Genomic DNA, 27,937 nt, shown 5'->3' with positions numbered 1-27,937 from the left:
AATTCTTAAGATCTCTAAAGCTGCAGTCAGAAACCCCCTTAGAAGTTCCAGCCTATGGAAAATAAGAACAAACCCAAACATGTTTCTGTCAATCTCAGTCCCATCATCAAGGATCTTCATCTTGCTGCACCAGCCCCTTCGAAGACTGAAGGAGAGCGTCAGGAAAGCCAAAATTTCTGCCTTACCTATCAGGGTCACATTCAGCCTCCCAAATTATGACAAGAAACATTGGATCCCTAGAAGCCACGGGAAGCTTGCCCAGAAAGAACCAATTTTCAGCCAGCTGGTCAGCTTTTTCTGTCTGAGCCAATAGAGGGCAGGAAAACTCTCCTGTCTCCTGCTTGTGCCTCATAACTCCAGGCAAGAAGTAGATAACATGCCCCTGGTTCCCCCTACCCCTTCCAGACTATTGGTTCACTGCCTCCATTCTCCAACTCTTGTTCCTTCCACCTTCCAACTAACTCTTACCTTCCACCCCATCACTGGTCATCTTCCAGGGTGCGCCCTTAAATGTATTGAAGGCTCATAGTCTTCCTCTTCGCTCCTTCTCTTCTAAACATCTTAGACTACTTACACTCAGCTTTACAATTCTCTGAGATTCTCTATACTCTAACCAGCCCTCATCTCCTTTCAACTTTTGCTCTCCACTTGATAATCATACCCTATCTTCATCACTACCCAGGACCTCTGAAATCTTTCCTGTGCCAGTAGCTGTGGTAGACACTAGGGTAAGAACATAAATACACCGGCCCTACCCTTGAGAGTCTTATAGGTAAGTGTAGGAGAATGAGATAATGATGTAGAGACAGAGATATGTATCAGGTAGTGTTTTCACAGAGCAGGAAATGGACAGTTTGGAAGGGAAGGTGCCACTAATAGTGAAGCTGCAGGATTAGGGCATTTAGGGCAAAAGTGTGATGAGATGAGGGCCAAGAAAGGCATTCTAGACTGAGGGAACAGCCTGTGCAAAGGTCTAGAGCTACAAAATAGTATGGCTGGTAGGTATACTTGCACAATGATGGAATGTGAAGCTGTAGCGGCAGGCAAGGATCAGGTCAGGGAGGGCCATATTTTGGATTTGGCAAAACAATGGCCACTGCTTATCCGGCACTTCAGGATTCCTTAAGTCACTGAAATCTCACAACAGCTCTATGCAGTAGGTAGTAGTATTTTCATGTGAGCATCCTCCCTCTCCTTTTTATATCTCCATTTAACTGTTGGGTGTCACTGCTTCTCACCCTTTCCCCTTCATCCCCTACCATTTGGCCACACCACAGTATTTCATGCTCCCCTTCCTTGTATCTTTATACCTTTGCTCATGTTGTTCCAGCAACCTAGAATGCCTTCCCTTTGATTCACTGCCTGAAAAAACTATATTCATCCTTTAAGACCCATCCAGGGGAGCCTGGATGGCTTAGTGGGTTAAAGCCTCTGCCTTTGGCTCAGGTCATGATCCCAGGGTCCTGGGATCAAGCCCCGCATTGGGCTCTCTGCTCCTCGGAGAGCCTGCTTCCTCCTTTCTCTCTCTGCCTGCCTCTCTGCCTACTTGTGATCTCTCTCTCTGTGAAATAGATAAATAAAATCTTAAAAAAAAAAAAGACCCATCCAGTTTCCCTCCTGTGTGAAGTGTCCTGGAAGCTAGGTTTAGAAAGAATGAGTCCACAGGCGCCTGGTGGCTCAGTTGGTTAAGCAGCTGCCTTCCGCTCTGGTCATGATCCCCAGGGTCCTGGGATCAAGCCCTGTGTCAGGTTCCCTGCTCAGTGGAGAGCCTGCTTCTCCCTCTTCGTGTGCCTTCCGCTCTGCCCATTTATGCTCTCTCTATCTCTCTGTCAAATAAATAAATAAAAATCTTTTTGAAAGAAAGAGTGAGTCTTTCCCTCCTGTGTTGGAAAATGCTGCCTCTCCTGTAATCCCTTTGGCAAGGTGTATTCCCAAGACCGTCTCAAGGGCAGAGCCACATAGGAGACAAATAAATGTTTACGAGCACAGAAGTTAGAAATATTTTGGTTTGAAAGGACACCTTTATTGCCAGTTCTCAAACAACTTTTTTCTTTTCTTTTGTAGCCAAACGAGTGAACGAGGTGATCGTGGGGAGTGACCAGCTCATGGAGATCTGAGCTCTGAGCAAGTCAGACTCCTTTCTCTTGGCCCTCAGAACTACAGATGTTGGCTGGCCCACCTGTTTGACTGTGTATTTATTTCCCAATAAAGAGGGGCTCCCATGGGGCACCTGGCTGGCTCAGTCAGTAGAGCATGAGGCTCTTGATCTTGTGAATTTGAGCCCCACATTGGGTGTAAAATTTGTTTAAATAAACTTTAAGGGGCGCCTGGGTGGCTCAGTGGGTTAAAGCCTCTGCCTTCGGCTCAGGTCATGATCCCAGGGTCCTGGGATCCAGCCCCACATTGGGCTCTCTGCTCAGCAGGGAGCCTGCTTCCTCCTCTCTCTCTACCTGTCTCTCTGCCTGCTTGTGATCTCTCTCTGTCAAATAAATAAATAAAATCTTTAAAAAAAAAAAAAAAAAAAAACTTTAAAAGGGGGGGCGGGGAGGAGCACTCCCAAAGGTATGCCAGAGACTTGTGGAGTAGTCCCAGGCTCCACCGATGTGGTGGGCTCCAAGGATACACAGTGTGGGCTTGAGTCACATGGTAAAAACCGTCTAGAGCCAGTGTGTAGAACAGGATAAGACACAATGGCCTGGCTCTTGCGTACAGGCATAGGCAGCAGGGTAAAGCTCTTCAGAAGACCGCTTTCTGACTGCCTGGCCAAGCCTAGTCCATAAAAGCATCTTCCACCCAAAAGGACCCAGAGGTACTTCAATTCCTGCCCCTGATCAGGCTTTCTAAACCCACAAGCCTAGCTGCTGGCAGCTGCTGCCTACAGCTACCAGTTTGGGCAGCCTGGCCCCCAGTCCTTAGTCCAGGACTTATACTGTGTTCCCCATACCTGCCACACGGATTCCGAGCCCCTGCCACCACCCCACCCGCTCAGCTCCCTCACCCGCCATTCACTCCCTACTTCCCAGTCACTAGTCAGCTTTTCCAGGTCAGCTGCTGTCTTTTGGAGACTTAAAACATGCAGGAGGCTGCCTTGGCCTGGGCATCAAGCCTAATTCCACTGATCTCGGTGGAGGCAAGAACAATAAGAGAAAGCCATGGGGCCCCTGGGTGGCTTAGTCGGTTAGGCGTCTGCCTTCAGTTCACGTCATGATCCCGGGGTCCTGGGAGTGAGCCCTGCTGAGCAGGGAGCCTGTTTCCCCCTCTCCATCTGCCTGCTGCTCTGCCTGCCTATGCGTGTGCTCTTTCTCTCTGATAGGTAAATAAAATCTTTTTTTAAATAAATAAATAAAAATAAAAGAGAGCCGTGATCTATGAAGCCAGACTCCTTCTCACCTCCCTTAATGAGGAGTCTAAGGTCTATTCAACCTGGTAAGTAAGAGCCAGGAGCCCATATCATGATTTGAAATTCTTTCTGACTCTTCTCCAGCTGCACTCCTTTATGTCCTAATTATACTGCCTCTCCTGCTTGAGATAATTAAGAAGTGAGACTTCCATACTCACAGCCCTTCTGGAATCCTGTCCATCTTCCCTCTACCACCCCCACTCCCAAACACACGTACCCTCGGCTCTTGCCTGTCCCTGCACTACTTTACAACCTGCAGGTGTCTGGTGGAAGATAAAAGTGGTTCCTGGGGTGAAATTTCACCTCCTAGAATTATCAAAGTAAAGGTTTCCCTTGATGTGTTCACTGTGGGTGGCAGTAATTATAAAGAATGATTTGAAATACTGGTTTCCACGTTGCTTTAAAAATCCAAAGTCTCTAAAGTTCATTGGAGTAATCTTGCCTGAATCTTAGCGCTGCTCTCATTGAACTTGAGAGAGACTGGGTGAGCATTCCTACCCTGGGGGATCTCCACCTCCACCAGCCTTCTTGGGAGCTCTCAAGCTCCACATTCCTACCACTGGTGGGGACAAGGTTCTCAAAGGTTTGCTCTCATCAGACAGGAGCTGAAATGGGCCAGCAGAAGTGCTTGAAAGAGACAGGACTTCGGAGAAGGAGGGAGTAAAGAGATGGGGCAGTGCCCGGGCGGGGTCGGCGGGGGGGTCCCCCTTTGGCAATGCAGTGAAATCTGTGGATTCCAGACGACTCCAGGTGGAAGAAGACCTGCCCTCCCCAGTGTTGCTTGGCTTTGGCCGATTCACTGCCTCACTTCTGTCCCTGTGTTTCCACATCTGCAAAATGGGAAAGTCGCACTGGATAACTTTTAAAGCCCCTTCCTATTCTCAAATTCTGTCCCACTCTCAGTGCTTTCTGACCCTTGGGGTCTGGGTGGCCCAAGAGGCCAGAAGACTACTCCTTGTCAACAGAAAGGGGATGGAGCTGGATAGGTTTGGAAGGAAGTAGGCAAGGAACGAGAAAGGATTGATTAAGCTGTTCCAGAACCTTCCTATACCCCTTCCTGATCTTTCCCACGGAGCCCTTGGAATCACTGACAGTCAGGTAGAAGAAAGACGTCTCCTCTAACTTTACTTGCACAAGCCCGTGAGCAGCCCTGCTCCAAGAAAAAGAGGGAGCTGGAGAAAAGAGGACAAGGTAGGGGTTTCCCAGGGGAAGGCCTTGCTAAGTGTAAGTCCCAGCCCGGAACAGCCCCCGGCCCAGGACACTGCTGCGATTGTCTCCAGCAGCACCGGGATTGACTGGGTGCCCAAGATGCTTTAATTTCTTTTCTCTTTGCTCTATTTGTTTGCCAGAAGGCAGGGACCGTTTTTGTTTCCTTTTGGCAACAGCTACAGAGAGTGTGAATATACCAAAGATAGAGTGAGCAACTGAATGTCCACTGGCTAGCCGCCTGTCCGTGGGGAAAGAAGCCAGAAGAACCAGGCAGGTAAAGGAGTCCCCTGGCCCCCTTTCCCAGGGATGCTCCATGAGGGAACTGAAGGAGAGAAGGAAGGGGACTTTCGGTGGATCACGGAGGACTCTGGGGAGGTGTTGAGCAACTACGCCTGGAGTTCTGGGAGCTCGCCAGGTCACACAAAATGTGGTGTCTACTACTCCGGGAACCCCTCCCCGACTAACACCTCACCCCCACCTGCCACCAGGAGCTCCTGAGCCAGTAGGGGGACTGACTGCCAAGGCTGCCCTCCAAGCGTTTTCCCAAGGCCAGAGGCCGAACTTCTTCCCAGTCCCTCACCACATTACTCTTCTTACCCTGCCCCCATCCATGGAGGTGGCGGGGAGGGGGATCGTGGGGAATTGTCTTTAGCTGGAGCCCCAAAAGCAATCTAGGGGCCTACAGGGTCCATTTTATAAGCTGTTTCTATTTCTAGAGAACAGCAGAGAGCATACTTTCCTTATCCACAGCCATCCCTACCCCTAAGGAGTACAGAAGCCAGGCCTTTGTATGCTGCTTTCTAAGTAGTTAAATGTGTCTGAGGAAGGGGAAGTGGGTGTGGGAAGGACCACCCAGACACAAGGTCTAGAAGGTTTCGCTCTGATGGAGCTCACAGGGAAAGAAAGGAGCTGGGCAGGAGAACACATTCTACTTGAAGCCAGGATGATTTGTCCTTGACCTGAACCATCTGCCACCCCCCAGAAGGACTACATCAGGGGCTTTTCTGCTAGAGATAAATAGCGAGGCTCTGCTTTGATTCTCAGCTGCTCTTTTTACTCCACCTTCAAGGTAAAAGGCCATCTTCTGATCTCTGGTTGCTGCCTCTGACACTAGAAACCTGACAGGTGCTATTGGCCTAAAGCTGCCCGCAGGGAAGTGGGTATATAGTCCCAGGCTTGGCCATTAAACATATTGGATAGTAGGGGGTCTGGGGGGTGTTGGTGGTGCCAGGGCTCCCTGCTTCCCTCTTCTACATCTCAGGGTTACTGACTTGACTGGGCCCAGATAACAGAAGCCAGCCCAAAACATGAGTGAGAAGCCTAGGAAAATGCCAAGGAAAGAGGGTCTGCCCTCCTAGTTGCTTCCACATGGACCCTACCGTGAAGCCAGGCTGGTCACTTTCCAACACTCTGTGTGTGTGTGTGTGTGTGTGTGTGTGTGTGTGTGTGTTTCACCTCACTTTTCCTGACACCGTTCCTCAGCCACATATATTATCTCATTTAATCCTTATGTCAATGCCAAAGATCATGTGACTTGCCCACGCTCTCATAAGCCGACCTTGAACCAAGTCTTCTCCTTTTGGATTTGGTCATCCTCCCACCGCTCCCATCCAATCCCTCTAACTCCCCCGAGTATCCCAGCTCACAGTGGTTTCCCCTGTGGTCTCTGTGCTCTCCCTTAGGCTATGAACTTCTTAAAAGCAGGTACCCTGCAAATCTCAGAGCTTAGCAAAGGAGTAGACACATAACAGACCTTAAGGGCTATTTGTCTCAATCAGTAATTAGATTTACTCCTTGGTGATAATGAATTAATTAGATTGCTTTTCTCTTTTCTCTTATTCTTTGGAGAACTTCTCTGGTTTGAGTCCAAAACACATTTCCAGATCCAGTGGAAGTGACACTGAAGCAGGCTGTTCCACAGTGAAGCAGTCTACTCCCCTTCCTGTTCCCTGGGGTCTGTGGCTTCAGCTTGCCCTAGCTGAGCTCAGCTACACTCAGGAAATCACTTTGCTGGGGAAAAGAAAGGTCATCGTGGAGCTTGGAGAAGCCAGAGGGCACTAGGCCCTGGGTTGGAATGGTTAGAACTGCAGACCAGTTTCTCCCACACTGGGCCTTTGGACTTTGGCATGAAATTTTCCCAGCAGGCAAGCCCTACCCTGGAAGCATCCACAGAAATGCTGGACCTGACCACAGTTATTAGCAATGGTGGGCCTGTGGTAGAAGCAGAGTCCCAAGGCCCGGATGATTAGGAATCTTTCTGCATGGACTTTGTCTTGCAGAGTCTGGTGAGAGGGAAGGAGGTCTCAAGAGCTACTGAGAGCAAAGTCTGTCTGCTTGGATAGCCAGCCATACTCCGCTATGGCCCCAAGAGCAATCCAGGGGCCCTTACAGCTAGTTTAGAGGCAATTTCTATAACCAGAGAATTGCTGAGGGTACACTTTCTTTTTTTTTTTCCCTAAAGATTGTATTTATTTATTCAATAGAGAGCAGGAGAGACAGGGAAAGAAAGCATAAGCAAGGGGAGCAGCAGAGGGAGAGGGAGAAGCAGGCTCCCCACTGAGCAGGGAACCCCATGGTGGGGTACGGCGTTCAATCCCAGGACCCCGGGATCATGGCCTGAGCCAAAGGCAGACACTTAACCAGCTGAGCCACCCAGGCGCCCCTGAGGGTGCACTTTCTTGAATCCTCCTATTCCTCCATCTTCCTCAGAGGCCGAGGTACACTTTCTTTATCCACAACAGGTTAACAAGGAAGAAGAAAGTGCTATGCACATATGCTGCTTTTAATGTTTTAATGTGTAGTTACTAGGCCAAAAGCATCATGCATGAATTAATTCCTCCATGGACATTTTGCTGTATGAATGGACCAAGGGATGAGACAAACCTGTTAGGTGTTCAACCCCGCAGCCTAAAGTTTCCCTTTCCACAGGACGGAGACTCTGGAAATACTGTTAATTGACACGTTCTCAAAAAGCAATTCGGGAATGTGTAGCAAGAGCCATAAAAATGTTCATACTTTTTGACCCAACACCCTCACTTCTGGGAATCTGTCCTAAGGACATTCTCCAAATAATTGATACAAAGACTATGTGGTAACATGAAATGTTAATGATGTAATGGTAAACAAGTCTGGAGGAACTGACCGAGAAATTGGCCAGAGATAGTAGTAGTTGTGTTAGAGTAATGAATTTATTGGAGATTTTTTTTCTCTTTCCCAAACCTTATATGTTAGAGTATTGATTTTACCCTCCTCTGACACTCAGGGTTAATCATTCAGAAACCTGGCAGAAAGAACACTCAGAACAATTTAATAAATTGAATAAAGGAATTATTCCCTGTTTCCAGTCCTTTCCACCCTGGTTTCTGCAACTCTCAGTGACTCATTCAACCATTACTGAGCACCAACTAACTGTCAGTGAGAGAGACAGACTTTCAAATCCATAAATAGTGTGTTACAAGGAGCACAATGAAGGAAGGAAGCGCTTATCAGGAGGGAGGTGTGAATCAAGGAAGGCTTCAAGGAAGTGTGATTGGCTCGGGTTCGTTTTGAGGGTTGTCTTCCAAGACAACAAGGCCACAACACGTCCAAAGGCAGAAACGACGGGAATAGCATGGTGCTTTTAAGAAATTACATCTAACTCCCCAGGGCTGGAAGGAACATTGAGTGGATGTGAAGGAATTATGGGAGAGAAGGCTTTAGTTAGATTGTGCAGGGCTCCGTGCTCCAGATGGGCTTTGTGTTTTGGAGCGATCATTAGATTTGCATTTTAGAGAGATGACTCTGGCCTCGGTGGAGAGTGGACTGAAAGGGGCAAGAATGGAGGCAGCAAAGAGTGAAGTCTTTGGGTCGTGGCTGGGCCGGCCAGCAGATACCCTTTCTCAGCATTGGCGTCTCCTGGCTTACGCTTGGCCAGCGCGGTGCCTCCCCGGGATCTCCCTCCCTGCTCCTCCCCCAGGGCCCCGCGGGCGGCGGGGGAAGCGAGGCGTGGGGTGGCCCTGCCTGGGTGGTCTCCTGCCCCGCCCCCACCCGCGGCGCCGTCGCCTAGCAGCGGATCCGGCTGCGCGGCTCCGGGTAATTTGCGGACCCCTCAGCCAATGGGAGGGCGTCGTCCCGGCCCGCTCCCTTTTTCTGGAGCTAAGGACGCCTCCTCCTCACTGCGCTCTCCACCTCTAGCCGCGCGGGGCGTCGCGGGCGGATCGCTCTGCCTGCACGCGGGACCGACTCCCGCACCCGCGCTGCGCTCGCCCCCGATCGCAGCCGCCGCGGCACCCCAGCACCCCACCTTCACGCACGCCGCGCCTAAGCTGCCCCACTGAGTCCCGACGCGGGGCTCCGCGGTACCTGGGTACCAGGCCAGCTTATGGAGAATCCCAGATAACGCGGGTTGGGGGCGCCCACGCCCCCCATCCCCGCCGGCATGGCTCGGCCGCCGCCACTCCAAGAGCTGCCCCCTGGCTATACACCCCCAGCTCGAGCCGCATCACCCCAGGTGAGTGGAGGAAGCCGGAGGGAGAAAGATTGGGAGCAGATCTAGAGATTCCCCAGGTTTGCCACTCTGCAAGGTGTAATGTCGCTATAGCGAAGGGTTATAGCGTGTGTGTGTGTGTGTGTGTGTGTGTGTGTGTGTTTCTGCATCTTCTCATCTGGCCGGTGAGAGTGTGTCTGGTTTTCCCCTCTGACCACCTGAGAACAGATGTGTGCATATATGTCCTACTCTCAGAAAAGAATCGGGTATATATTGGGGTGGGAAGATGGGGGAACAAGAAACAGTTCTATCTTTTCCACCTTTGGGACTTGTGTCTGTGTAGGTTCTACCTGTCCTGCATCCCAGAAACCAAGAACCTGGGGCTTGGCAGGGGGTGCACATAAGGAGGAGAGGGGAGGAATTCTTGCACTGTTGCAGTAATGTCTGGCTGACCCTTCTCTTTTCCATCCCAGATCCTAGCTGGGAGCCTGAAGTCTCCACTCTGGCTTCGTGCTTACTTCCAGGGCCTCCTTTTCTCACTGGGCTGCGGGATCCAGAGACACTGTGGCAAAGTGCTCTTCCTGGGCCTGCTGGCCTTTGGAGCCCTGGCACTGGGTCTCCGTGTGGCCATCATTGAGACAGACCTGGAACAGCTCTGGGTGGAAGGTGAGTTGTGGACACTAGTCAGAGCTGCTTGGGTATGGTGACCCCAAGATAAGAACAGGGTGAGGAGCTAGCTACTGAGTTCTCGTGGGTTCCACCCTGGGTCTGGAGAGGGTACCTGCCTGCCAGAGCCTGGGCGGCTAGGAGCAGTAAATGGACATCTGCAGATGATGGGCCCCTGTGAATAGGTATGCAGAATAGTTATCTGTGAGTTTGTGTGTGTCTGTGTGTGTAGCAATTACCACCTACTTTTTATGGGTATTTTTTACTGCATGGCAGGGTTAGCAAAGGCAACCAAAATCTTTCAGTAGCAAGGAGAATAAAATATATGCTGGGATATAATATACAACAGAATATATAGTATGATGATTGGAATAAGAGAAGGCAGGGAGAGATCACACCTGACCAGGAGAATCAAGAAAATTAACACCTGGGCTCGGGAAACCGAGTAAATCATCTAGCAGGCCTCCACGCAGAGGTCCCATCCCTGGAGTCCCATGCACTGAGACCTCCTGCAACCACTCAGTAGAAAAAAAGTGGCGCAGGGTCTACACTTTGAGGCAACAGCGAGGTCAGACACAACCACATCCTCACTTCCTGGTGGAAGCATTAGCTAAAAATGATTTCTTATTAATAATTTTGGCATAACTCTCCTTTCCTGGGGCCTTTCCTATACTAGACTTCAGTAGAGTCAAACTCTCCTCTGTTCTTTCCTGGGAAATTTGCATTGGTGGGTCCCCCTCAAATCTCCCCCAGACCTGGCCGACACCCAAAGGCAGGCCCAGGTTAGAGTCTCACACCCTTGAGTTATTTCAAATGCTGGCAAGCCTGAGGATGCAGAGCAGATGTTTCTTGGAGCCTGCACGCCTGCCTGTTGGGCTCCCACACCCCATCCCCACCCTGCCCCAGTGCTCTGCAGCCTCACAGATACGTACGCACTCTAGGCCAGCCCTGGGGTCCAGAGCAGATGTTTCTCTGTGCCTGCCTGCTGCCTACTCCCAGCCCCGGGACACACATGTGCATACATGCACATACACATACCCCACCCACACCACGGCTGCCTGGGTGGTCCCAGATGACTGTTGGATTTCCTGCCACAATAGAAGCTGTTTCCCCACCACCACCTTCCTCCTCCTTCATTTCCCAGATCTTTCCCATCTAAACACTGCTTGAACCTCCATGTTCCTCATCCTCTCTCCTACACCCTAGCACAGGACGGGCTAGATCCCACCAGATCTTTGCTGCTGTTTGTGGAGGGGTGATGTAAAAGGCTGGTGGCCAATTCCTAGGGCTGCTTCCTTTATTTCAGAACACTGCTGTGTCCCATATCAGCCAGAACTGGGGTGAGATAAAAGTGATCCTGACCTGATCTCTGTACATCTCTGTACATCCGTAGCTAAGGCTTCTCCCAGCAGTGCCCTGGGCAATGAGGGGCTGATCAAGGCGAAGACCAAAGAGTTATTCTCTATTCCTTCCCTGTTTTGCGAATATAGAAAGCAAAGAAAGGAGCAGGACACTGGCTATCAGAGTTAGGGTCCCCTCCAGCTTTGCCATGGTGAGAGACAGGCTGTGACTCACCCTTGCTGATCAATTTTTTTTTTTTTAAGATTTTATTTATTTATTTGTAAGAGAGAGAGAGTGAGAGTGAGCACAGGCAGACAGAGTGGAAGGCAGAGTCAGAGGGAGAAGCAGGCTCCCTGCGGAGCAAGGAGCCCGATGCGGGACTCGATCCCAGGACGCTGGGATCATGACCTGAGCCGAAGGCAGCTGCTTAACCAACTGAGCCACCCAGGCGTCCCCTTGCTGATCAATTTTAAAGCTAAAAGGCTCAGAGATAGATTGATCTCTAAAATAAAAATATATATAACATTAGATATAAAATATATACAACATTAGACCCTAGTTGGTACTTAGAGGAACAATGATAGAGTTGGCTTGAAATGGGAGCTGTCCCTGTAAACAAGAGACATGTATCTAGAAGGCAGGATGAAACATACAAGTTGGTGGACCCACTATCCACGCAAAACTGCAAGGCTGAAACCTTGGAGTCAGGCTCAGTTCTTCTTGCTTACCTAACTGGTTACTAAACCAGCAAATTCTTCTCTCTTAACTTCTTTCATAACAGACCCCTCCTTTCCACCCTTGTGGCTGTTGTTCTAGTTGAGGCCTTTCTCCAGTCTCTGGTAGTACTCAACTGATTGTATCATTTAATATGCTTTTGGCCACATGAAAGAGAAAAAAGGAAAGGGGGCAGAAGGAAAGAAAGAAGAACAGGAAATCCAGTAGTAGACAGTAGAGCCGTTCCTGGATGGTTAATTCAGCCACCTAAGGACATCAGCAAAGACCCAGGTTCTTTCTATCTTTCTCCTAACCCTTCTTCAGCATGTTGGGCTTTTGTCCTGTGGCTTATCGCCTCCTTGTCCCAAGTGGCTACTGCAATGGTCCCTTTTTGGAAGTGAGGGAGAATTTACCAGAAGCCCTCCCCCCTCCCCCCAGCTGACTTCCCATTTGGTCACTTGGGCAAGAACTGTGGAGCGGCAGATGCCTAAACCCTTCACTTGGCAAAGGGAGTGGAATTACTGTGATTGACTAATCAGATCTCACCCCCTGAGGCTGGGGAGGGATCTAGCTTCCCTGAATCACTGGGCCTTTCAGAGAGGATGGCCAACAAAATCAAGTCTATTAGAAAAGTGACCAATCTTCTGCAGGACTTGCCTTCTAATCTGCCTCCACACTGCCCTCCTGTGGTGTGTCTAGTTCTGTCCAAGTCGGTCCCCTGCTTAGAGCCCTTCCACGACTTTCTGCGAGGTTCTGGGGAGTCTCCAGAATCAAGTTCAGCCTCCTTAGCACACATGTTAGGCCCTCCGAAACCTAACTCTTGATTTCTGCTCCAGAATTGTCTCTGCCTCACTCGGCAATGTTGAGCCTTTGGCAGTTCCCTAGACCTACTTGGGCCAGAACATCTTTTCGCAACTTCTTCCCTTGGCCAAACCCTGTTCACTCACAGCTGAGCTCCAGAATGTGTTGTTAGGTGATGAAAAAGTCGGGTCATCTCATTCCTCTGCTCAAAACCTACCATGGCTCCCAATTCACTCAGAGAAAGTCTGCATCACTACAGTAGCTTACAGGCCCTAATATGTGAAATTTCTGGACCAAAGATTATGGACATTTCTCAGGGTCTGATATATATTCCAATATTGCTTCCCTCCAAATATCATACCAGCCTACACTCTGATGGTAGGTTAGAGTGCACTCCTGTAAGCCAACAGTGAGGGCTATCATTATTTTTATTTTTGTTAAATTGATAGATGGTGATTTATTGCTGTTTTAAATCATATTGCCTATAATATAGGATTATATGTATTACCATTGTAGGATTATCTATAAGGTGGGTTCATTTTCCATGCTGGCTAACAACTCAGAGTCTCCCTTTTGTATAGGTACAGAAGTTTTTAACAGACTTGTTGGTATTGATGTCTCCTTCCCCTGTTCTCCTCCTCCCCCCTCGCCGTTCAATCATTTTAACTCCAGTTCTTTCTCATTTTTCTGTCCCACAGTCTCTTTCTCAGCAACCATTAAATAATAATTCCTTATCCCTACTTGGTGCTGGGCAGTTTCCTAAGTACTTTGCCTGCATTGATTCTAATTCTGCCAAGATAGGCACATTCCCCATTTGACAGATGAGGAAATTGAGGGCAGAGAGACTGGGTCATTTGCCCCAAGCACAGACCAAGTGTTAGAGCCCAGGCTCAAAGCCAGATGTGTCCAGAGCCTTCAGGCTCTCCCTTACACCCACTGTCTCTCCCTGGCCACACAGCACATCCCAGTTCATCTGTCCTCACATCTGTCACCATCATTGTTGTCAGCCAAGGTTTACTTTTTTCTTTGCCTCATTTTTTCTGAGTATTCTCTATTTTCTTTGACATTATACTTTATATTTTCAGTGTTCCTTTCTTTTGCTTTTTTGTTTTGTTTTGTTTTAAAGATTTTACTTAATGTTTTTTAAAGATTTTATTTATTTATTTGACAGAGATCACAAGTAGGCAGAGAGGCAGGCAGAGAGAGAGGAGGAAGCAGGCTCCCTGCTGAGCAGAAAGCCTGATGCGGGGGCTCAATCCCAGGACCCTGAGATCATGACCTGAGCAGAAGGCAGCTGCTTAACCCACTGAGCCACCCAGGCGCCCCCAAGATTTTACTTAATTTTTTGACAGAGAGAGACACAGCGAGAAAGGGAACACAAGCAGGAGGACAGATAGAGAGGGGGAAGCAGGCTTCCTGCTGAGCAGGGAGCCCAATGCACAGGTCGATCCTAGGACCCCAGCATCATGACCTGAGCCGAAAGCAGACGCTTAACCAACTGAGCCAACCAGGCTCCCCTTTCTTGCTTTCTTGATAGCTCTTTCTGGTTCCTTCCTTCTCCTGTGCACCTCTCTCCTCAGCAAGGTCATTTACTATGAGGAGCTTATTTCTGTCCCCTCCGGTCCCTCCTTGAGGCAGCTCTGGCCTAAGCCTTGTGAAATAAACACTGTAGTCCAGGCCTGGGGGAGGAGTGGGGAGTCAGAGAAGGAAGAAAATGGGGCATGTGCGCAGCATGGCTTTGGGAGACCGTGTCTGTGAGGGAGGGCCAGGAAAGTGGTTCGAGTAGGGGAGGTGTGAGCATATGGGTAAGTCTGTGTGCAGGGTGTGCGGCTCTCATGAGTGAGGTGATTATATGGGTTTGAAAAAGAGACTGGGGAGCACGACGATCGCAGGTGGGGCTGGAGTCTCACAGAAGGTGAACGTATGGGCCCCAGAGGTGACAGGGACCCAACAGGAAGAGGCCCCGGACAGGTGGCAGCAGAACTGAGCCTGAGACCACCCAAGGCTGTAAAGCCTCAGCAGTGGTTTGGCCCTTGCCCTCCTCCAAACCCCAGTCAGGCCATATCCCCTGGCAGCACCGCTGCCCACCCACGCCCCAGGCCCCAGTTACAGAGCGTGACTCTGTGGTCAGCACAATGCAGGATTGGAGGGGTGCCGAGATCAAGGAGACTGAGGCAGGCCTGGCTCTGGGCCTCCTGCTGCCTGGACAGTGAGATCTGGGATCTGGAACTTTTCTTCCCCTTGGCCCATGTTGGTCCCCATGTCACCTCTGCCAGGTGATCCTGGGTACTTCCTACATGAGGAGAAGCAGTGTGCTGACCCCACCCATCACACTGAAGGCGGTCTGATCGTCCCCCTCATCTGTGCCACCACAGGCCCATTATGACCAGCTGCTCCTATCCCTGCCCTCTTTAGCATAACAATCTGCAAAAAGACGTATTTCTAGAAAGCACTGCCTGAGACCAGCTGACCTGGGAACCAGCCACAGCGCTAGGCCTGTTCTTCGAAGAGACCCTCCCGGTGGCAGTCTCCCTATTGATTCCTTTTGTCCCTCCTTGTCTTCCTCACCAGAGCACAAAAGGGCTAAGTGAGGGCTCCCATACCGGGATACCTCCCTAACCCCAGCCCTGCCCCAACTCATACTGACCTCTCATTCTGAAGTAGTTTGCGCCACACTGAGCCATCCTGATTCATGGGGAAATCTTAGACCACACAAGAATTCCACAAGGCCATCCAACTGAGGTCTCTCACTTCCACACCAAGCTCCAGATTTAAGCAGAGCGCCAGGAGCTTGGGGAGTCAGCATGACCATCGAGGAAAAAAACAGGGGCTCCTCTCAGAGCACTCCTCCTCCCTGTCCTGGGAAGCCTCAGCCGACTAGGGTCCCACACCCCCAGAGCTCTGATACACCGAGGCTCTCTTCCCCCCACTTTCTCTCTATGCTCTGGCAGTGGGCAGCCGGGTGAGCCAAGAGTTGCATTACACCAAGGAGAAGCTGGGAGAGGAGGCTGCCTACACCTCCCAGATGCTGATACAGACCCCACGCCAGGAAGGGGAGAATGTCCTCACACCTGAGGCTCTGGACCTCCACCTCCAGGCAGCCCTCACCGCCAGTAAAGTGCAAGTATCACTCTATGGAAAGTGAGTCTGGCTGAGTCCCTGAGCAGCTGGGAGCGAGGCCTGTGCGGCCGGGCTGGCGTGGGAATTCCCCTCTTCTGCTGATCTCTTGTGCCCCGGCCATTTCAGGTCCTGGGACTTGAACAAAATCTGCTACAAGTCAGGAATTCCCCTAATTGAAAATGGAATGATTGAGCGGGTGAGTGTCTAGAGCTGTTCTTTGAGCCTGGGTCTGGGGGAACCTTTTCTGCAAGTAGGGGAGGGCTGTGAGAGACGGGGAGGTTAAGAGTTGGGAGGTGGGGGTTACAGAGGGCATCCTGCAGAGACTGTGGAGAAAGGAGCCCAGGGATGGGACTGATGTGGCCTGGGGTGTCCGTGGCAGATGATTGAGAAGCTGTTTCCGTGCGTGATCCTCACCCCCCTCGACTGCTTCTGGGAAGGAGCCAAACTCCAAGGGGGCTCTGCCTACTTGCCGTGAGTGCCCTGCTTCAGCGAGCTCGGGGACTTCCCCTGCAGAAGAGAGGTGGGGAGGACAGAGGATGCTCGAAACCGTACCAAGGGCCCAAAGCACCTGTGAGGCTTGGACCTGAGCACAGGCTGCCCCATGGGTCTCTCCACATCCCCCATCTCCTGGCCTCTGAAGGAAAGGAAGACTTGTCTAATTTAGACAAAACAGAACAAAGAGGAAAAAAGATCCCCAGAAAGCGACCTTGCCCAGGAGAGTTAGCTAGGTAGGGGCTAAGCTGTTGCCGCAGGCCGGAAAGAAAACCTGTTAGAGGCAGGTGTCCACCGGTGATGTGTTAGAGTCAAAGGTAGCCGGCTTGGGAAGGGACTCTGTGGGGCTTTTCTGGGCCTTTTCCTTGTGTTAAGTTCTGTCCATCCTCCTGTCCATATCAGGGCAGCCACCTGGTGGGCTGGTGTAGCCTGGGAGTTCTGGGAAGCTGAGCACTGCAGACCTTTCCTATGGTCGGGCAGATGCATGAGCCGCTAGGAGGAGAATGAGAGACAGCAGGGGGTCCCCAGCAGCCTTTTGGAGGGTGGGAATTGATTCTTTACCCTCACCAACTACGGGCTCTCCCCTCAGCGGCCGCCCTGACATCCAGTGGACCAACCTAGACCCAGAGCAGTTGCTGGAGGAACTGGGCCCCTTTGCCTCCCTCGAGGGCTTCCGGGAGCTGCTAGACAAGGCACAGGTGGGCCAGGCCTATGTGGGGCGTCCCTGCCTGCACCCTGATGACCTCCACTGCCCACCTAGTGCCCCTAACCATCACAGCAAGCAGGTGGGTGCCAGCCGGGTCTGCCAGCTGGAGAAAGGCTATTTTCCTTCCCTTTCCCCTCCTCAGATGTTCCTCTCTTCTGGGAGAGAGCAAACTGTGCGCTGTGCTCTGCCTTCCGTTCCCTAGACATTGTCACCCTGCCCCTACTGCGCCAAATACCTAGGCTCTCCCTTTCCCATTCAGTTCTTCTAAGGAACCCTCACGCAGGGCGCCTGGGTGGCTCAGTGGGTTAAGCCTCTGCCTTCAGCTCAGCTCATTCATCTCAGGGTCCTGGGATCCAGCCCCGTATCAGCAGGGAGCCTGCTTGCCCTCTCTCTCTCTGCCTGCCTCTCTGCCTGCTTGTGATCTCTGTCAAATAAATAAATAAAATCTTAAATTTTAAAAAAAGGAACCCTCAGGTGATATATGAACCCCTTTGTGCTTTTCTAAGGCCAGAGACACCAGACTTTATCCAAACAGACTTGTACAGAGAAACTGAGGGCACACCAGCTAAGCACAAGTGTCATACCTAGTTTCCTGAGTGTCTCTGTAGCCCTGTGAATGTTAACCTTTTCCCAAAACCCACCAGAGTTACTCCAGCTCTTCCCAGAAGCCTATTTCCAGGCCTCTGCTTCCTCTAGTAGGCTCCTCTCTGCAGGACAATAGCTGTTTACTTTCAGGGTGGGCGAGAGGCTCTGGAGAATAGCTGTCTCCACTGCTGGCAACGGAGCCCCGTGGGGGGCATGGTTCCTGGTGGTACGAGCCCAGGGGCCCTCAGTTACCCGCCACCAAGGCCTCTCCTGTCCCCCTCTAGGCTCCCAAGGTGGCTCAGGAGCTGAGTGGGGGCTGCCATGGCTTTTCCCACAAGTTCATGCACTGGCAGGAGGAATTGCTGCTGGGGGGCATCGCCAGAGACCCCCAAGGACAGCTGCTGAGGTAAGGCCCCCCTGGGGCTGGCAAGGGGATCCCAGGCGTGGGAATCCATACTCTGATTCCCAGCAGCTCCAGCAGAAACCCGCCCCCATTCAGCCCCCCGCTGGGTGCTCCAGCCCACTCTGACCCCTGACTCTCCTCCACTCCTACCCCCCTCCCCACCCCCGCCAGGGCAGAGGCCCTGCAGAGCACCTTCCTGCTCATGAGTCCCCGCCAGCTGTACGAGCACTTCCGAGGCGACTACCAGACGCACGACATCGGCTGGAGCGAGGAGCAGGCCGGCACGGTGCTGCAGGCCTGGCAGCGGCGCTTCGTGCAGGTGCGTGTGGAGCGGGGGCGGGGGGCGGAGCCCTGAGGCTCCGCCCTCCTCCCCTCCCCCTCACCTCCGCCCTGTCCTCCCAGCTGGCTCAGGAAGCCCTGCCTCAGAATTCATCCCAGCAGATCCACGCCTTCTCCTCCACCACCCTGGATGACATCCTGCACGCTTTCTCTGAAGTCAGTGCTGCCCGCGTGGTGGGAGGCTATCTGCTCATGGTGGGTCCCGCTCCTGGCTCCTCGCCCCAACCTCCACCCGGTGCTCCTCCCGGGGAGCTGCCATCCAAGCCTGTGTCTTTTCTCCCCACAGCTAGCCTATGCCTGTGTGACAATGCTGCGCTGGGACTGTGCCCAGTCCCAGGGTGCAGTGGGCCTTGCAGGGGTGCTGCTGGTAGCCCTGGCAGTGGCCTCGGGCCTTGGGCTCTGTGCCCTGCTCGGCATCACCTTCAATGCTGCCACTACCCAGGTATACCAGGACTCCCACGCAGGCGTCAGGGGCAGTGGTTGTCTCTGTCCAGGCTACTCAGTTCCTCCAGCTACCCACCCCTGTGCCCCTCCAGGTACTGCCCTTCTTGGCGCTGGGCATCGGTGTGGATGACATATTCCTGCTGGCACATGCCTTCACAGAGGCTCCCCCTGGCACCCCTCTCCAGGTGAGGCCTCATCCACCAGTCCCGGCTGGTCTGAAGCAGCTCAGCATAGGGTAAGAGCCTCCTGGCTGGGACGCCTGGGTGGCTCAGTTGGCTAAGTGTCCGACTCGATTTCGGCTCAGGTCATGATCTCAGGGCCCTGGGATGCAGCCCTGTATTGGGCTCTGCGCTCTGTGGGGTCCCTGCTTGAGACTCTCTCCTTCTCCCTCTCTCTGCCCCTCCCCCTGCTCATGTTCGTTCATACTCTCATTCTCTCAAATGAATCTTTTTTTTTTTAAGATTTTATTTATTTATTTGACAGAGACAGAGAGATCACAAGTAGGCAGAGAGGCAGGCACAGAAAGAGAGGGAGAGGCAGGCTCCCCACTGAGCAGAGAGCCTGATGTGGGGCTCGATCCCAGGACCCTGACCCAAAGGCAGAGGCTTAACCCACTGATCCACCCAGGTGCCCCTCAAATAAATCTTAAAAAAAAAAAAAAAAGGCTCTTGGTTTAGGCAAACTTAGGCTGGTAATCAACCTGTCTGTGCCTCAGTTTCCACATCTGTAAACAGGGGTGACAATAGTGCTTGTGCTGTGAGGGTGTTGTGAGGACTGGTGAGAACTCTGGCTGAATTGTTAGAACAGTGTGTGTGACGCGTGTGTGGTATGAGCGGGTATGTGACGTGTGTGTGGCGCTCTGTAAGTGTGAGCTCCGTGTGGTTACGGTCCCCCCTCCTCCATCCCAAGCTCCCAAGCCTCCCCTCCGCTCTGCCTGGAGGACCCATGACTCCTCCCCTGTCCTGGCAGGAGCGCACAGGCGAGTGTCTGCAGCGCACCGGGACCAGCGTCGCGCTCACATCCATCAGCCACATGGTTGCCTTCTTCATGGCGGCCCTCGTTCCCATCCCTGCACTGCGGGCCTTCTCCTTGCAGGTGAGGCCTCAGGAAAGGGCCCAGGTTCCAGGTGAGCATGAATCCAGGGGCCTGCTTCATCCAGCCTTTGTGTCCCTCCTCTCTGTCCCCCAGGCGGCCATAGTGGTCGGCTGCAACTTTGCAGCTGTGATGCTTGTTTTCCCGGCGGTCCTCAGCCTGGACCTGCACCGGCGCCACTGCCAGCGCCTTGATGTGCTCTGCTGCTTCTCTAGGTACTGTCCCCACGTCTCCCGCCCCATCAGCCCTCACCTCTGTGGTCCCATCCGTCCCGTCTCGCCAGCATTCCCACAGACCTGTCATCCCCATTCTCTGCCTCCTGCAGCCCCTGCTCAGCTCGGGTGATCCAGATCCTGCCCCAGGAACTTGGGGACAGGACGGTCCCTGTGGGCATTGCCCACCTGACGGCCACAGTTCAAGCCTTCACCCACTGTGAAGCCAGCAGCCAGCATGTGGTCACCATCCTGCCACCCCGCGCCCACTTGGTGCCCCCACCTTCTGACCCGCTGGGCTCTGAGCTCTTCAGCCCGGGAGGGTCCACGCGGGACCTCCTAGGCCAAGAGGAGGGGCCCAGGCAAAAGGCAGCCTGCAGCTCCCTGCCCTGTGCCCGCTGGAACCTTGCCCATTTCGCCCGCTATCGGTTCGCACCCTTGCTGCTCCAGTCACACAGCAAGGTGAGACCCTAGGCCTGGAGAAGGCGGGGTGAGCCAGGGCCGGGGCTTCAGTGCGTCTGAGCCCCAAGAAGGGCCAAGGGCCAAGGCCCCTGCCTGAGCCTCCGTGGGCCTCCAGCTTAGCTGCCGTTCCCCACAGGCCATGGTGCTGGCACTCTTTGGTGGTCTCCTGGGCCTGAGCCTCTACGGAGCCACGCTGGTGCAGGACGGGCTGGCCCTGACGGATGTGGTGCCTCGAGGCACCAAGGAGCATGCCTTCCTGAGCGCCCAGCTCAGGTACTTCTCCCTCTACGAGGTGGCCCTGGTGACACAGGGTGGCTTTGACTACGCCCACTCCCAACGCGCCCTCTTTGATCTGCACCAGCGCTTCAGCTCTCTCAAGGCTGTGCTGCCCCCCCCAGCCGCCCGGGCGCCCCGCACCTGGCTGCACTATTACCGGAACTGGCTGCAGGGTGAGAGGCAAGACGGCTGGCCGGGAGGGCTGCTGCAGGCTGGAGCCCCTGCGGCCACAGTCTGATGCCCCTCCCTCGTCCGCCCCCAGGAATCCAGGCTGCCTTTGACCAGGACTGGGCTTCCGGGCGCATTAGCCGCCACTCGTGCCGCAACGGCTCTGAGGATGGAGCGCTGGCCTACAAGCTGCTCATCCAGACGGGGGATGCCCGGGAGCCCCTGGATTTCAGCCAGGTTGGAAGGGGGGCCGGAAGGGTCGGGACGCAAAGAGGGGCCCTAGGCCTCGTGGGCCCAGACTGTCAGCCCTCTCCGCCTCTGCAGCTGACCACGAGGAAGCTAGTGGATAAGGACGGGCTGATTCCACCCGAGCTCTTCTATGTGGGGCTGACCATGTGGGTAAGCAGTGACCCGCTGGGCCTGGCGGCCTCGCAGGCCAACTTCTACCCCCCACCTCCCGAGTGGCTGCACGACAAGTATGACACCACCGGGGAGAACCTTCGCAGTGAGTCCGGGGGATATGGGGGGGGGGGGGTCGGGAGCCCAGCAGGAGCCTCAGCCTGGGTCCACACAGGCCCTACCCACTGCTCCCCCTGCTCACAGCACCCCCCTTCCCTGCCACCCCCTACCGTCTGCAGTCCCGGCAGCCCAGCCCCTGGAATTTGCCCAGTTCCCCTTCCTACTGCGTGGCCTCCAGAAGACCGCGGACTTCGTGGAGGCCATCGAGGGGGCCCGGGCAGCGTGCGCCGAGGCAGGCCGGGCCGGGGTGCGCGCCTACCCCAGCGGCTCCCCCTTCCTCTTCTGGGAGCAGTATCTGGGCCTGCGGCGCTCCTTCCTGCTGGCTGTCTGCATCCTGCTGGTATGCACCTTCCTCGTCTGCGCCCTGCTGCTGCTCAACCCCTGGACGGCGGGCCTCATAGTGAGTCCTCGTGGGGCTGAGGCCACAGACACCCCTGGCTCCCCACCCCTGCCCCGCCCTGCCCATCATCCCTTCACCCCGGAGCCCTGGGTGAGCCCTGCCTTCCCCAGGTACTGGTCCTGGCGATGATGACTGTGGAGCTCTTTGGCATCATGGGTTTCCTGGGCATCAAACTGAGTGCCATCCCCGTGGTGATCCTTGTGGCCTCTGTAGGCATTGGTGTTGAGTTCACGGTCCACGTGGCTCTGGTGAGCACAGGCACTGGGGGAGGGGTGGACCCGCTGCTTCAGTGGTCAACAAATATTTATCAAGCTCCCACAATGTGCTAGTCACTACCTAAGAATTGGTTTCAAGTTCCTGTTTGGGCACCCCCCCTCAAAAAAGAATTGGGGATATAGGGGCACCTGGCTGGCTCAGTTGGTAGAGCATGTGACTCTTGATCTCGGGGACATGAGTTTGAGCCCCACATTGGGTATAGATATTGCATAAATAAAAAAACTTAACAAAAAGAATTGGGGATATAGGGCTTGATCCCAGGACCCTGGGATCGTGACCCAAGCGAAGGCAGTGGCCCAGCAGACTGAGCCACCGGGTGCCCACAGACAGGCTTTGCCTTCAAGGAGCTTATATCCTTTAGTGTAGACATAAACAATAAACATGTGAACAAATAAATAAGCAGCCATTTCAGCAGAGAGGAGGGGACAAGGCCTTGACCAAAATGGGGACAGAATAGAAGTTGAGAAAATGGGAACCAGTAATTTTTGGGATGGTTTTACTGTGAAGGGATCAGAGAAATGGGACGGTAGCTGGATGGCAGCACGGGTACAGAGGCTGAGACGGAGAGGCTCGGCCCCTCCCACAGCTTGGTGTTCTCTGGCTCAGGAGGAGTGGGAGGGGGGCGGGGGCCCCAGACCCGCAGGCAGCACTGACACAGACCTGGCTGGACCCCGCAGACAGCTCCCTTCCTTTTCCAAGAGCCCTGTGCTTCTCCTTACAAGAACGATAGGTACTCCGTGGAGGTGGGGAAAGCCAGCGTGCAGAGAAGTACAAAGGAAGAATTAGAAATCCTCTGAAATCCCATCCCGACAAGTCACTGTGAGCATTTTGATGTCCATCCTGCTGGACTTCTGGACCTGCATCAGCAGACTTTTTGTGTAAAGAGCCAGACAGTAAATATCTTACTGTCACAGAGTGTCCCTTGGGATCCTACCATTGTACTGTAGCCCCGAAGCAGCCACAGACCATAATATGTACGTGGATGGGTGTGGCTGCATTTCAGCTAAGCTTTATGTACAAAAACAGGTGACAGGCTTTGTTTGCCAACTCTTCTAGACTTCTTGCGGTGTCTCCCCGTCGACGTGTATAGTGTTCCCTAAATAGACTCAGGCATACTTCCTGGACAGTTCAAAGCTCAGTTTACCTGACCTGCGAGCCCTGGGGACAGATGAGAAGTTGGGGGCATGGCTGGACAAGGAGCAGCTACAGGGCCTGTCTGTCCCCACAGGGCTTCCTGACCACCCAGGGGAGCCGGAACCTGCGGGCTGCCTGTGCCCTGGAGCACACCTTGGCTCCAGTGACCGATGGGGCTGTCTCCACATTGCTGGGTCTGCTCATGCTTGCTGGTTCCAACTTTGACTTCATCATAAGGTAGGGGAGGGCTGGGGCGGGGAGGTGCAGCCTGCCTGCGTTAGCCACAGGGGCTACCCAGGCTGACCACCTGCCCCACGCAGGTACTTTTTCGTGGTGCTAACAGTGCTCACACTCCTGGGCCTCCTCCATGGGCTCGTGCTGCTGCCCGTGCTGCTCTCCATCCTGGGCCCCCCACCAGAGGTGACCATACCCTCCCCCTGCTCCCAGCCCAGGGCTTGGGGTGGGACAAGCAAGGGAAGAGTCAGAGCCAGGAAGAAAATCTCAGTTGCCCAAAGACAGGACTCAATTCCCAGGGACCCTCCCCATGAGGTCAGCTGAGGCTGGCAGCCTCTCCCTTTGCCCAAACACCATGTCCCTGCCCCTCAGCTTTCCTGGCTTCTTCATGGGACCCACCTTAGCGTTTAGGGTCCAGAGCAAGGTGCAGGGTTTGTCCTAGACCTTCACATCCTGTCCCTTGTCGGCTCTTTTATCCTTCTAGAAGCCAACAAGGGCCACAGCTTCCCAACAATCCTGGTGATGCACCAGGGAGCTGCTGTAGGGGACTGACATCCTGGGAGCCTTGGGCTCACTGGGACCGTTGTCTCCTCCAGGTGGTACAGATGTACAAGGAGAGCCCAGAGGTCCTCAGCCCCCCAGCTCCACGAGAAGGAGGGCTCAGCTGGGGGTTGTCCCCTACCCTTCCCCAGAGCTTTGCCAGAGTGACTACCTCCATGACAGTGGCCCTCCACCCACCCCCACTGCCTGGTGCCTACATCCATCCAGCTTCTGATGAGCCCACTTGGTCCCCTGTTGCCACACCAGCTGCCAGCGGCTCCAGCAACCTCAGTTCTAGGGGACCATGTCCAGCCACTGGATGAAAGAGTGCCTGAAGCAAGGAGACCCTGCTTTGGCCACATGAGGTCACCGGGAAGCAATGCGGGGGGTGCGGGGGTGGTTACTAAATGTAGGACAGCTGCCTGGAGAACCCCGCTGCTGCGGTCTCTCTCATCCCCTCCCCTGCCCCAGTGGTCACGGATCTCCCTGCTGTCCTACGAAACCAGCAGCCTCTGGGCTCAGAGCAGCCTTGACACCAGGCTGTGTGTGTGGGCGCCTGTCCGGATGGGGGAGAGGCCAGCAATTGAGGCTGCCGCCAGGCCCTCTTCTCTCCCCACCCCCACACCCCTGTGCTACTGGCCCCTAGCAGACCAAGACGGAGGGGTCCTCTAGCACCCTTTGCGAAGCCTGGGCCCCCCATGCTTGGCAGCTGCCCACATCCTACCACATAAATTATTTATATGAAGATGTTTATTTTTGTAGTTTGTATAGATGTTAGCTACGCTGAAAGTTTTATTTTTAAAGAGTGAAATATATTCTATATGAACTCCTCTCAAACGACTTCGGCGCTTTTCTTTTGAACAAACTGGAGTTTGCAAGTATAGGGGTGTCATAGTCTGAGTTCCTGGGGCTACTCTAATCCTGGGAGGGAAGGGCCGCAGGTGCTAAATTTTTGTAACATAATTTGGGTCCATTTATTCACCTGGCAAGTAATGATGATCAGCAAACGTATGCTGGTCGTATAGTTGGCAACAGGACCTGAGTTAAGTGCTCAGTGTGCGAAAAGATACAAAGGTTTTTGATGTCAAATTCTACGCAGTGTGGCTTTCAGGCCAGGCGGGTCCAGCCCCACACACACCTCTCCGGCGCAGTGCCCACCCGGGGCGCAGGCGGAGGTGGAAGGTGAAGAGGAAGCCAATAGGGAGAGGAGTCGGCTGATGCAGAGGTGGAACAGCAGGGGCTCGGGAGAAGTTTCAGGAGTTTTATGCCTAAACCTAAGGCAAGAGGCCTCTGCAAGTCAGCAGTCTGGTGCCCCAGAGGCATCTCTGGCCAGACAGCCAGGAGACAGAGTGGAAGAACTGTCCAGAAACAGATTCTGCTATCCGACGATGAAGTGCTGTATTTAAGCTGTTGGTGCTGTGATGTCACATAGCCCCATCATACAGAGGCCTAGAAGATTCTGGCCACACCACAGGGCTAAAATCGAGGACCTCACCCTAGGAGATGGGGGAGGCCTTTTATGGCCCTTCCCCAACTATTCCAGGACTCAGTCTCCAGAGACAAAAGATCCAGCCTGGGTTCCAGCCAACCACTCACCAGGAACAACCCCACCTTAAGAGCACTGCCTTCTCATATCCCACCACCAGGCTAAAGGCCAGAAAATCACATTCCAACTAAATGCAAAATTAATTAGTTAAATGCATAAACAAAATTACAACAGTTGAATCAACACTAAAATGCCCAGGGGTGCCTGGGTGGCTCAGTGGGTTAAGCGTCTGCCTTCAGCTCAGGTCACAGACCTTGAGTCCTGGGATCTAGTTCCTGCATCGGCCTCCCTGCTCAGTGGGGAGCATGCTTCTGCCACTCCCCCTGCTTGTGTGTGTGCTCTCCCTCTCTCTGTGTCAAATAAAACCTTTTTAAAAAAGGTTTTAAAAAAACACTAAAGTGCAGGAAGCACAGGTGATTCAGTCCATTGAGCCGCGGCCTTCCACTTAGGTCATGATCCCAGGATCCAGTTCCTCATCAGGCTCCCCGCTCAGCGAAGAGCCTGCTTCTCTCTCTGCCTCAGCCTGCCACTCTGCCTGCCCATGCTCTCTCTTTCTCTCTCTCTGACAAACAAATAAATAAAATCTTTTTTAAAAAACCCAAATACTAGGGACGCCTGGGTGGCTCAGTTGGTTGGACGACTGCCTTCGGCTCAGGTCATGATCCTGGAGTCCCGGGATCGAGTCCCGCATCGGGCTCCCAGCTCCATGGGGAGTCTGCTTCTCTCTCTGACCTTCTCCTCATTCATGCTCTCTCTCACTGTCTCTCTCTCAAGTAAATAAATAAAATCTTTAAAAAAAAAAAAAAAAAACCCAAATACTAAAATGCCTAAAAAGATCTAAAAGGAGGGGCGCCTGGGTGGCTCAGTGGGTTAAAGCCTCTGCCTTCGGCTCAGGTTGTGATCCCAGGGTTCTCGGATCGAGCCCCACCTCGGGTTCTCTGCTCAGCGGGGAGCCTGCTTCCTCCTCTTTCTCTGCCTGTCTCCCTGCCTACTTGTGATCTCTGTCTGTCAAATAAATAAATAAAATCTTAAAAAAAAAATTGTAAAAAAAAAAAGAAAAGATTTAAAAGGAGTGAATAGTTGGCTTTGAACCTAAAGTGGTGCAAGGGATGGAGGCTGGATTTCAGTCTGGTCGTGTTTGGGTCACTATGGAGGGGCCTTTGGGGGGAGCAGGAGAGCTCACTGAGCTCGAATAATATAAAATATGTCAGCCTACCATGCTACTTACAAGCAGAGCGGCCTAGAAAAGCTAGCTACCATTGTTAGGGTCCGTGATTAGTGGTCAGCGGTCCCGAGACACCAGCGGTCCAGTGGTCAGCGGTCCCCACGCCTGCAGCCCCTAGACATCAGCAGTGTCTGAGACACCAGCGGTCCAGCAGTCCAGCGGCCCAGCGGTCAGCGGTCCTGACGCCTGCAGCCCCTGGATGCCAGCAGTCCCAAGACGCCATTGGCCCTGAGATGCCAACGGCCCCTAGCCGCCAGCAACCTCGCCGCAAAATGCCTCGCCACCCCGAGCCACGAGCGGTCTTGTCCGCAGTGGTGGCTTCCTCTGGGTGGCAACCTTGTCAGAGTGACATCGTGGGGAGCAGAGTCTGTGTCATCCGGGTTGTCCTCCTTGTCATCGTCGCTGTCATCGTTGCCTCTTTGTCGTCGGGAGCAGCCTCGTCCGGGAAGCGGTCTTGTCCAGAATGGCCTCTTCTTGGGAGCGGCCCTGTCTGGGGAGCAACCTCATGGAGCAGCGGCCTCATCTTGGGAGTGGCCTCTTCTTGGGAGCGGCTCCGATCATGGAGCGGCCTCATCTGCGGAGCAGCCTCATCTAGAGCAGCCTCGTCCGGAGCGGCCTTCTTGGGAGTGACCTTCTCGGGATCATCATCGCCTTTTCGTAAGAGATAGCCCTGACCGGTCAGTTTGATTCTTGATGCTTGGCGCGAAATAAAGTTTTGTTTGACCTTCGCTTTGTATCAGTCTCGTTCCTTTGATCACGGATCCTAACACCATCACTGTGTTTCTGTGTCTTCACCTATGAAATGGGAAATTAGAGCCCATCCTGTAGGGTGCGATTTCTCCCCCCTCAGGATTTTCAGTGAAATCACTTGTGTAAGAAATAACCTGGTATCTCATTAGTCCTCTCTAGTTTTGTAGTTTGTATAGATATTAGCAGTGCTGAAAGTTTTTGCTCTGGAAAGTTATGCTCAGGGCAGCCCACCCGCGTGGCACCTCCAACGACTCAGTCCTCTGACTTCAATACTCTTCCATGGCTCCCCATCACAGACAAGATGAAATCCAAGCCCCTTCCAGGGGCAGCTTGCTCTGCCATCACTCCAGCTCTCTCCCAGACAGTGCCTAGTCAGAATCCCACCCTCATTCAGACACACTACACACTGAATTACTTT

At 53.3% G+C, this 27,937-nt stretch overlaps 2 protein-coding genes across 12 annotated transcripts in view; both read left to right on the top strand.

The window, feature by feature from the left end:
- EIF2B3 (eukaryotic translation initiation factor 2B subunit gamma) overlaps nt 1–2,252 on the top strand; it is a 126,213-nt gene extending 123,961 nt beyond the window's left edge. For all 3 annotated transcript variants that reach the window (XM_059135381.1, XM_059135380.1, XM_059135382.1), the window contains one exon: nt 2,065–2,252. In XM_059135381.1, the coding sequence (XP_058991364.1) occupies nt 2,065–2,117 (53 nt within the window). In that variant the 3' untranslated portion in view covers nt 2,118–2,252. The remainder of the gene's footprint in view (nt 1–2,064) is intronic.
- Nucleotides 2,253–8,433: 6,181 nt separating this feature from the next.
- PTCH2 (patched 2) lies at nt 8,434–24,850 on the top strand. Of its 9 annotated transcripts, none has more exons than XM_059135374.1 (22): nt 8,456–9,098; nt 9,548–9,740; nt 15,548–15,737; nt 15,843–15,912; nt 16,096–16,187; nt 16,798–16,993; nt 17,784–17,905; nt 18,074–18,221; nt 18,305–18,436; nt 18,528–18,683; nt 18,778–18,870; nt 19,595–19,780; nt 19,874–19,992; nt 20,103–20,451; nt 20,588–20,900; nt 20,990–21,132; nt 21,220–21,400; nt 21,534–21,814; nt 21,925–22,062; nt 23,319–23,461; nt 23,545–23,644; nt 24,055–24,850. In XM_059135374.1, the coding sequence occupies exons 1-22, from the start codon at nt 9,027–9,029 to the stop codon at nt 24,319–24,321; spliced, it is 3,684 nt and encodes a 1,227-aa protein (XP_058991357.1). In that variant the 5' UTR covers nt 8,456–9,026; the 3' UTR covers nt 24,322–24,850. The 9 variants fall into 9 exon arrangements, 5 of the variants coding, with proteins under 5 accessions (XP_058991362.1, XP_058991361.1, XP_058991360.1 ...); XM_059135376.1 differs by having other exon boundaries at nt 8,458–9,098; nt 19,655–19,780; nt 24,055–24,849; XR_009345015.1 differs by lacking the exon at nt 21,925–22,062 and having other exon boundaries at nt 8,451–9,098; nt 21,707–21,814; nt 24,055–24,074.
- The last annotated feature ends 3,087 nt before the right edge of the window (nt 24,851–27,937 follow it).

The sequence above is a fragment of the Mustela lutreola genome, chromosome 10, assembly GCF_030435805.1.
Source record: "Mustela lutreola isolate mMusLut2 chromosome 10, mMusLut2.pri, whole genome shotgun sequence".
NCBI classification, from domain to species: domain Eukaryota; kingdom Metazoa; phylum Chordata; class Mammalia; order Carnivora; family Mustelidae; genus Mustela; species Mustela lutreola.
Note: the sequence above shows the minus strand (reverse complement) of the source record. Positions and strands in the feature narration are given on the sequence as shown.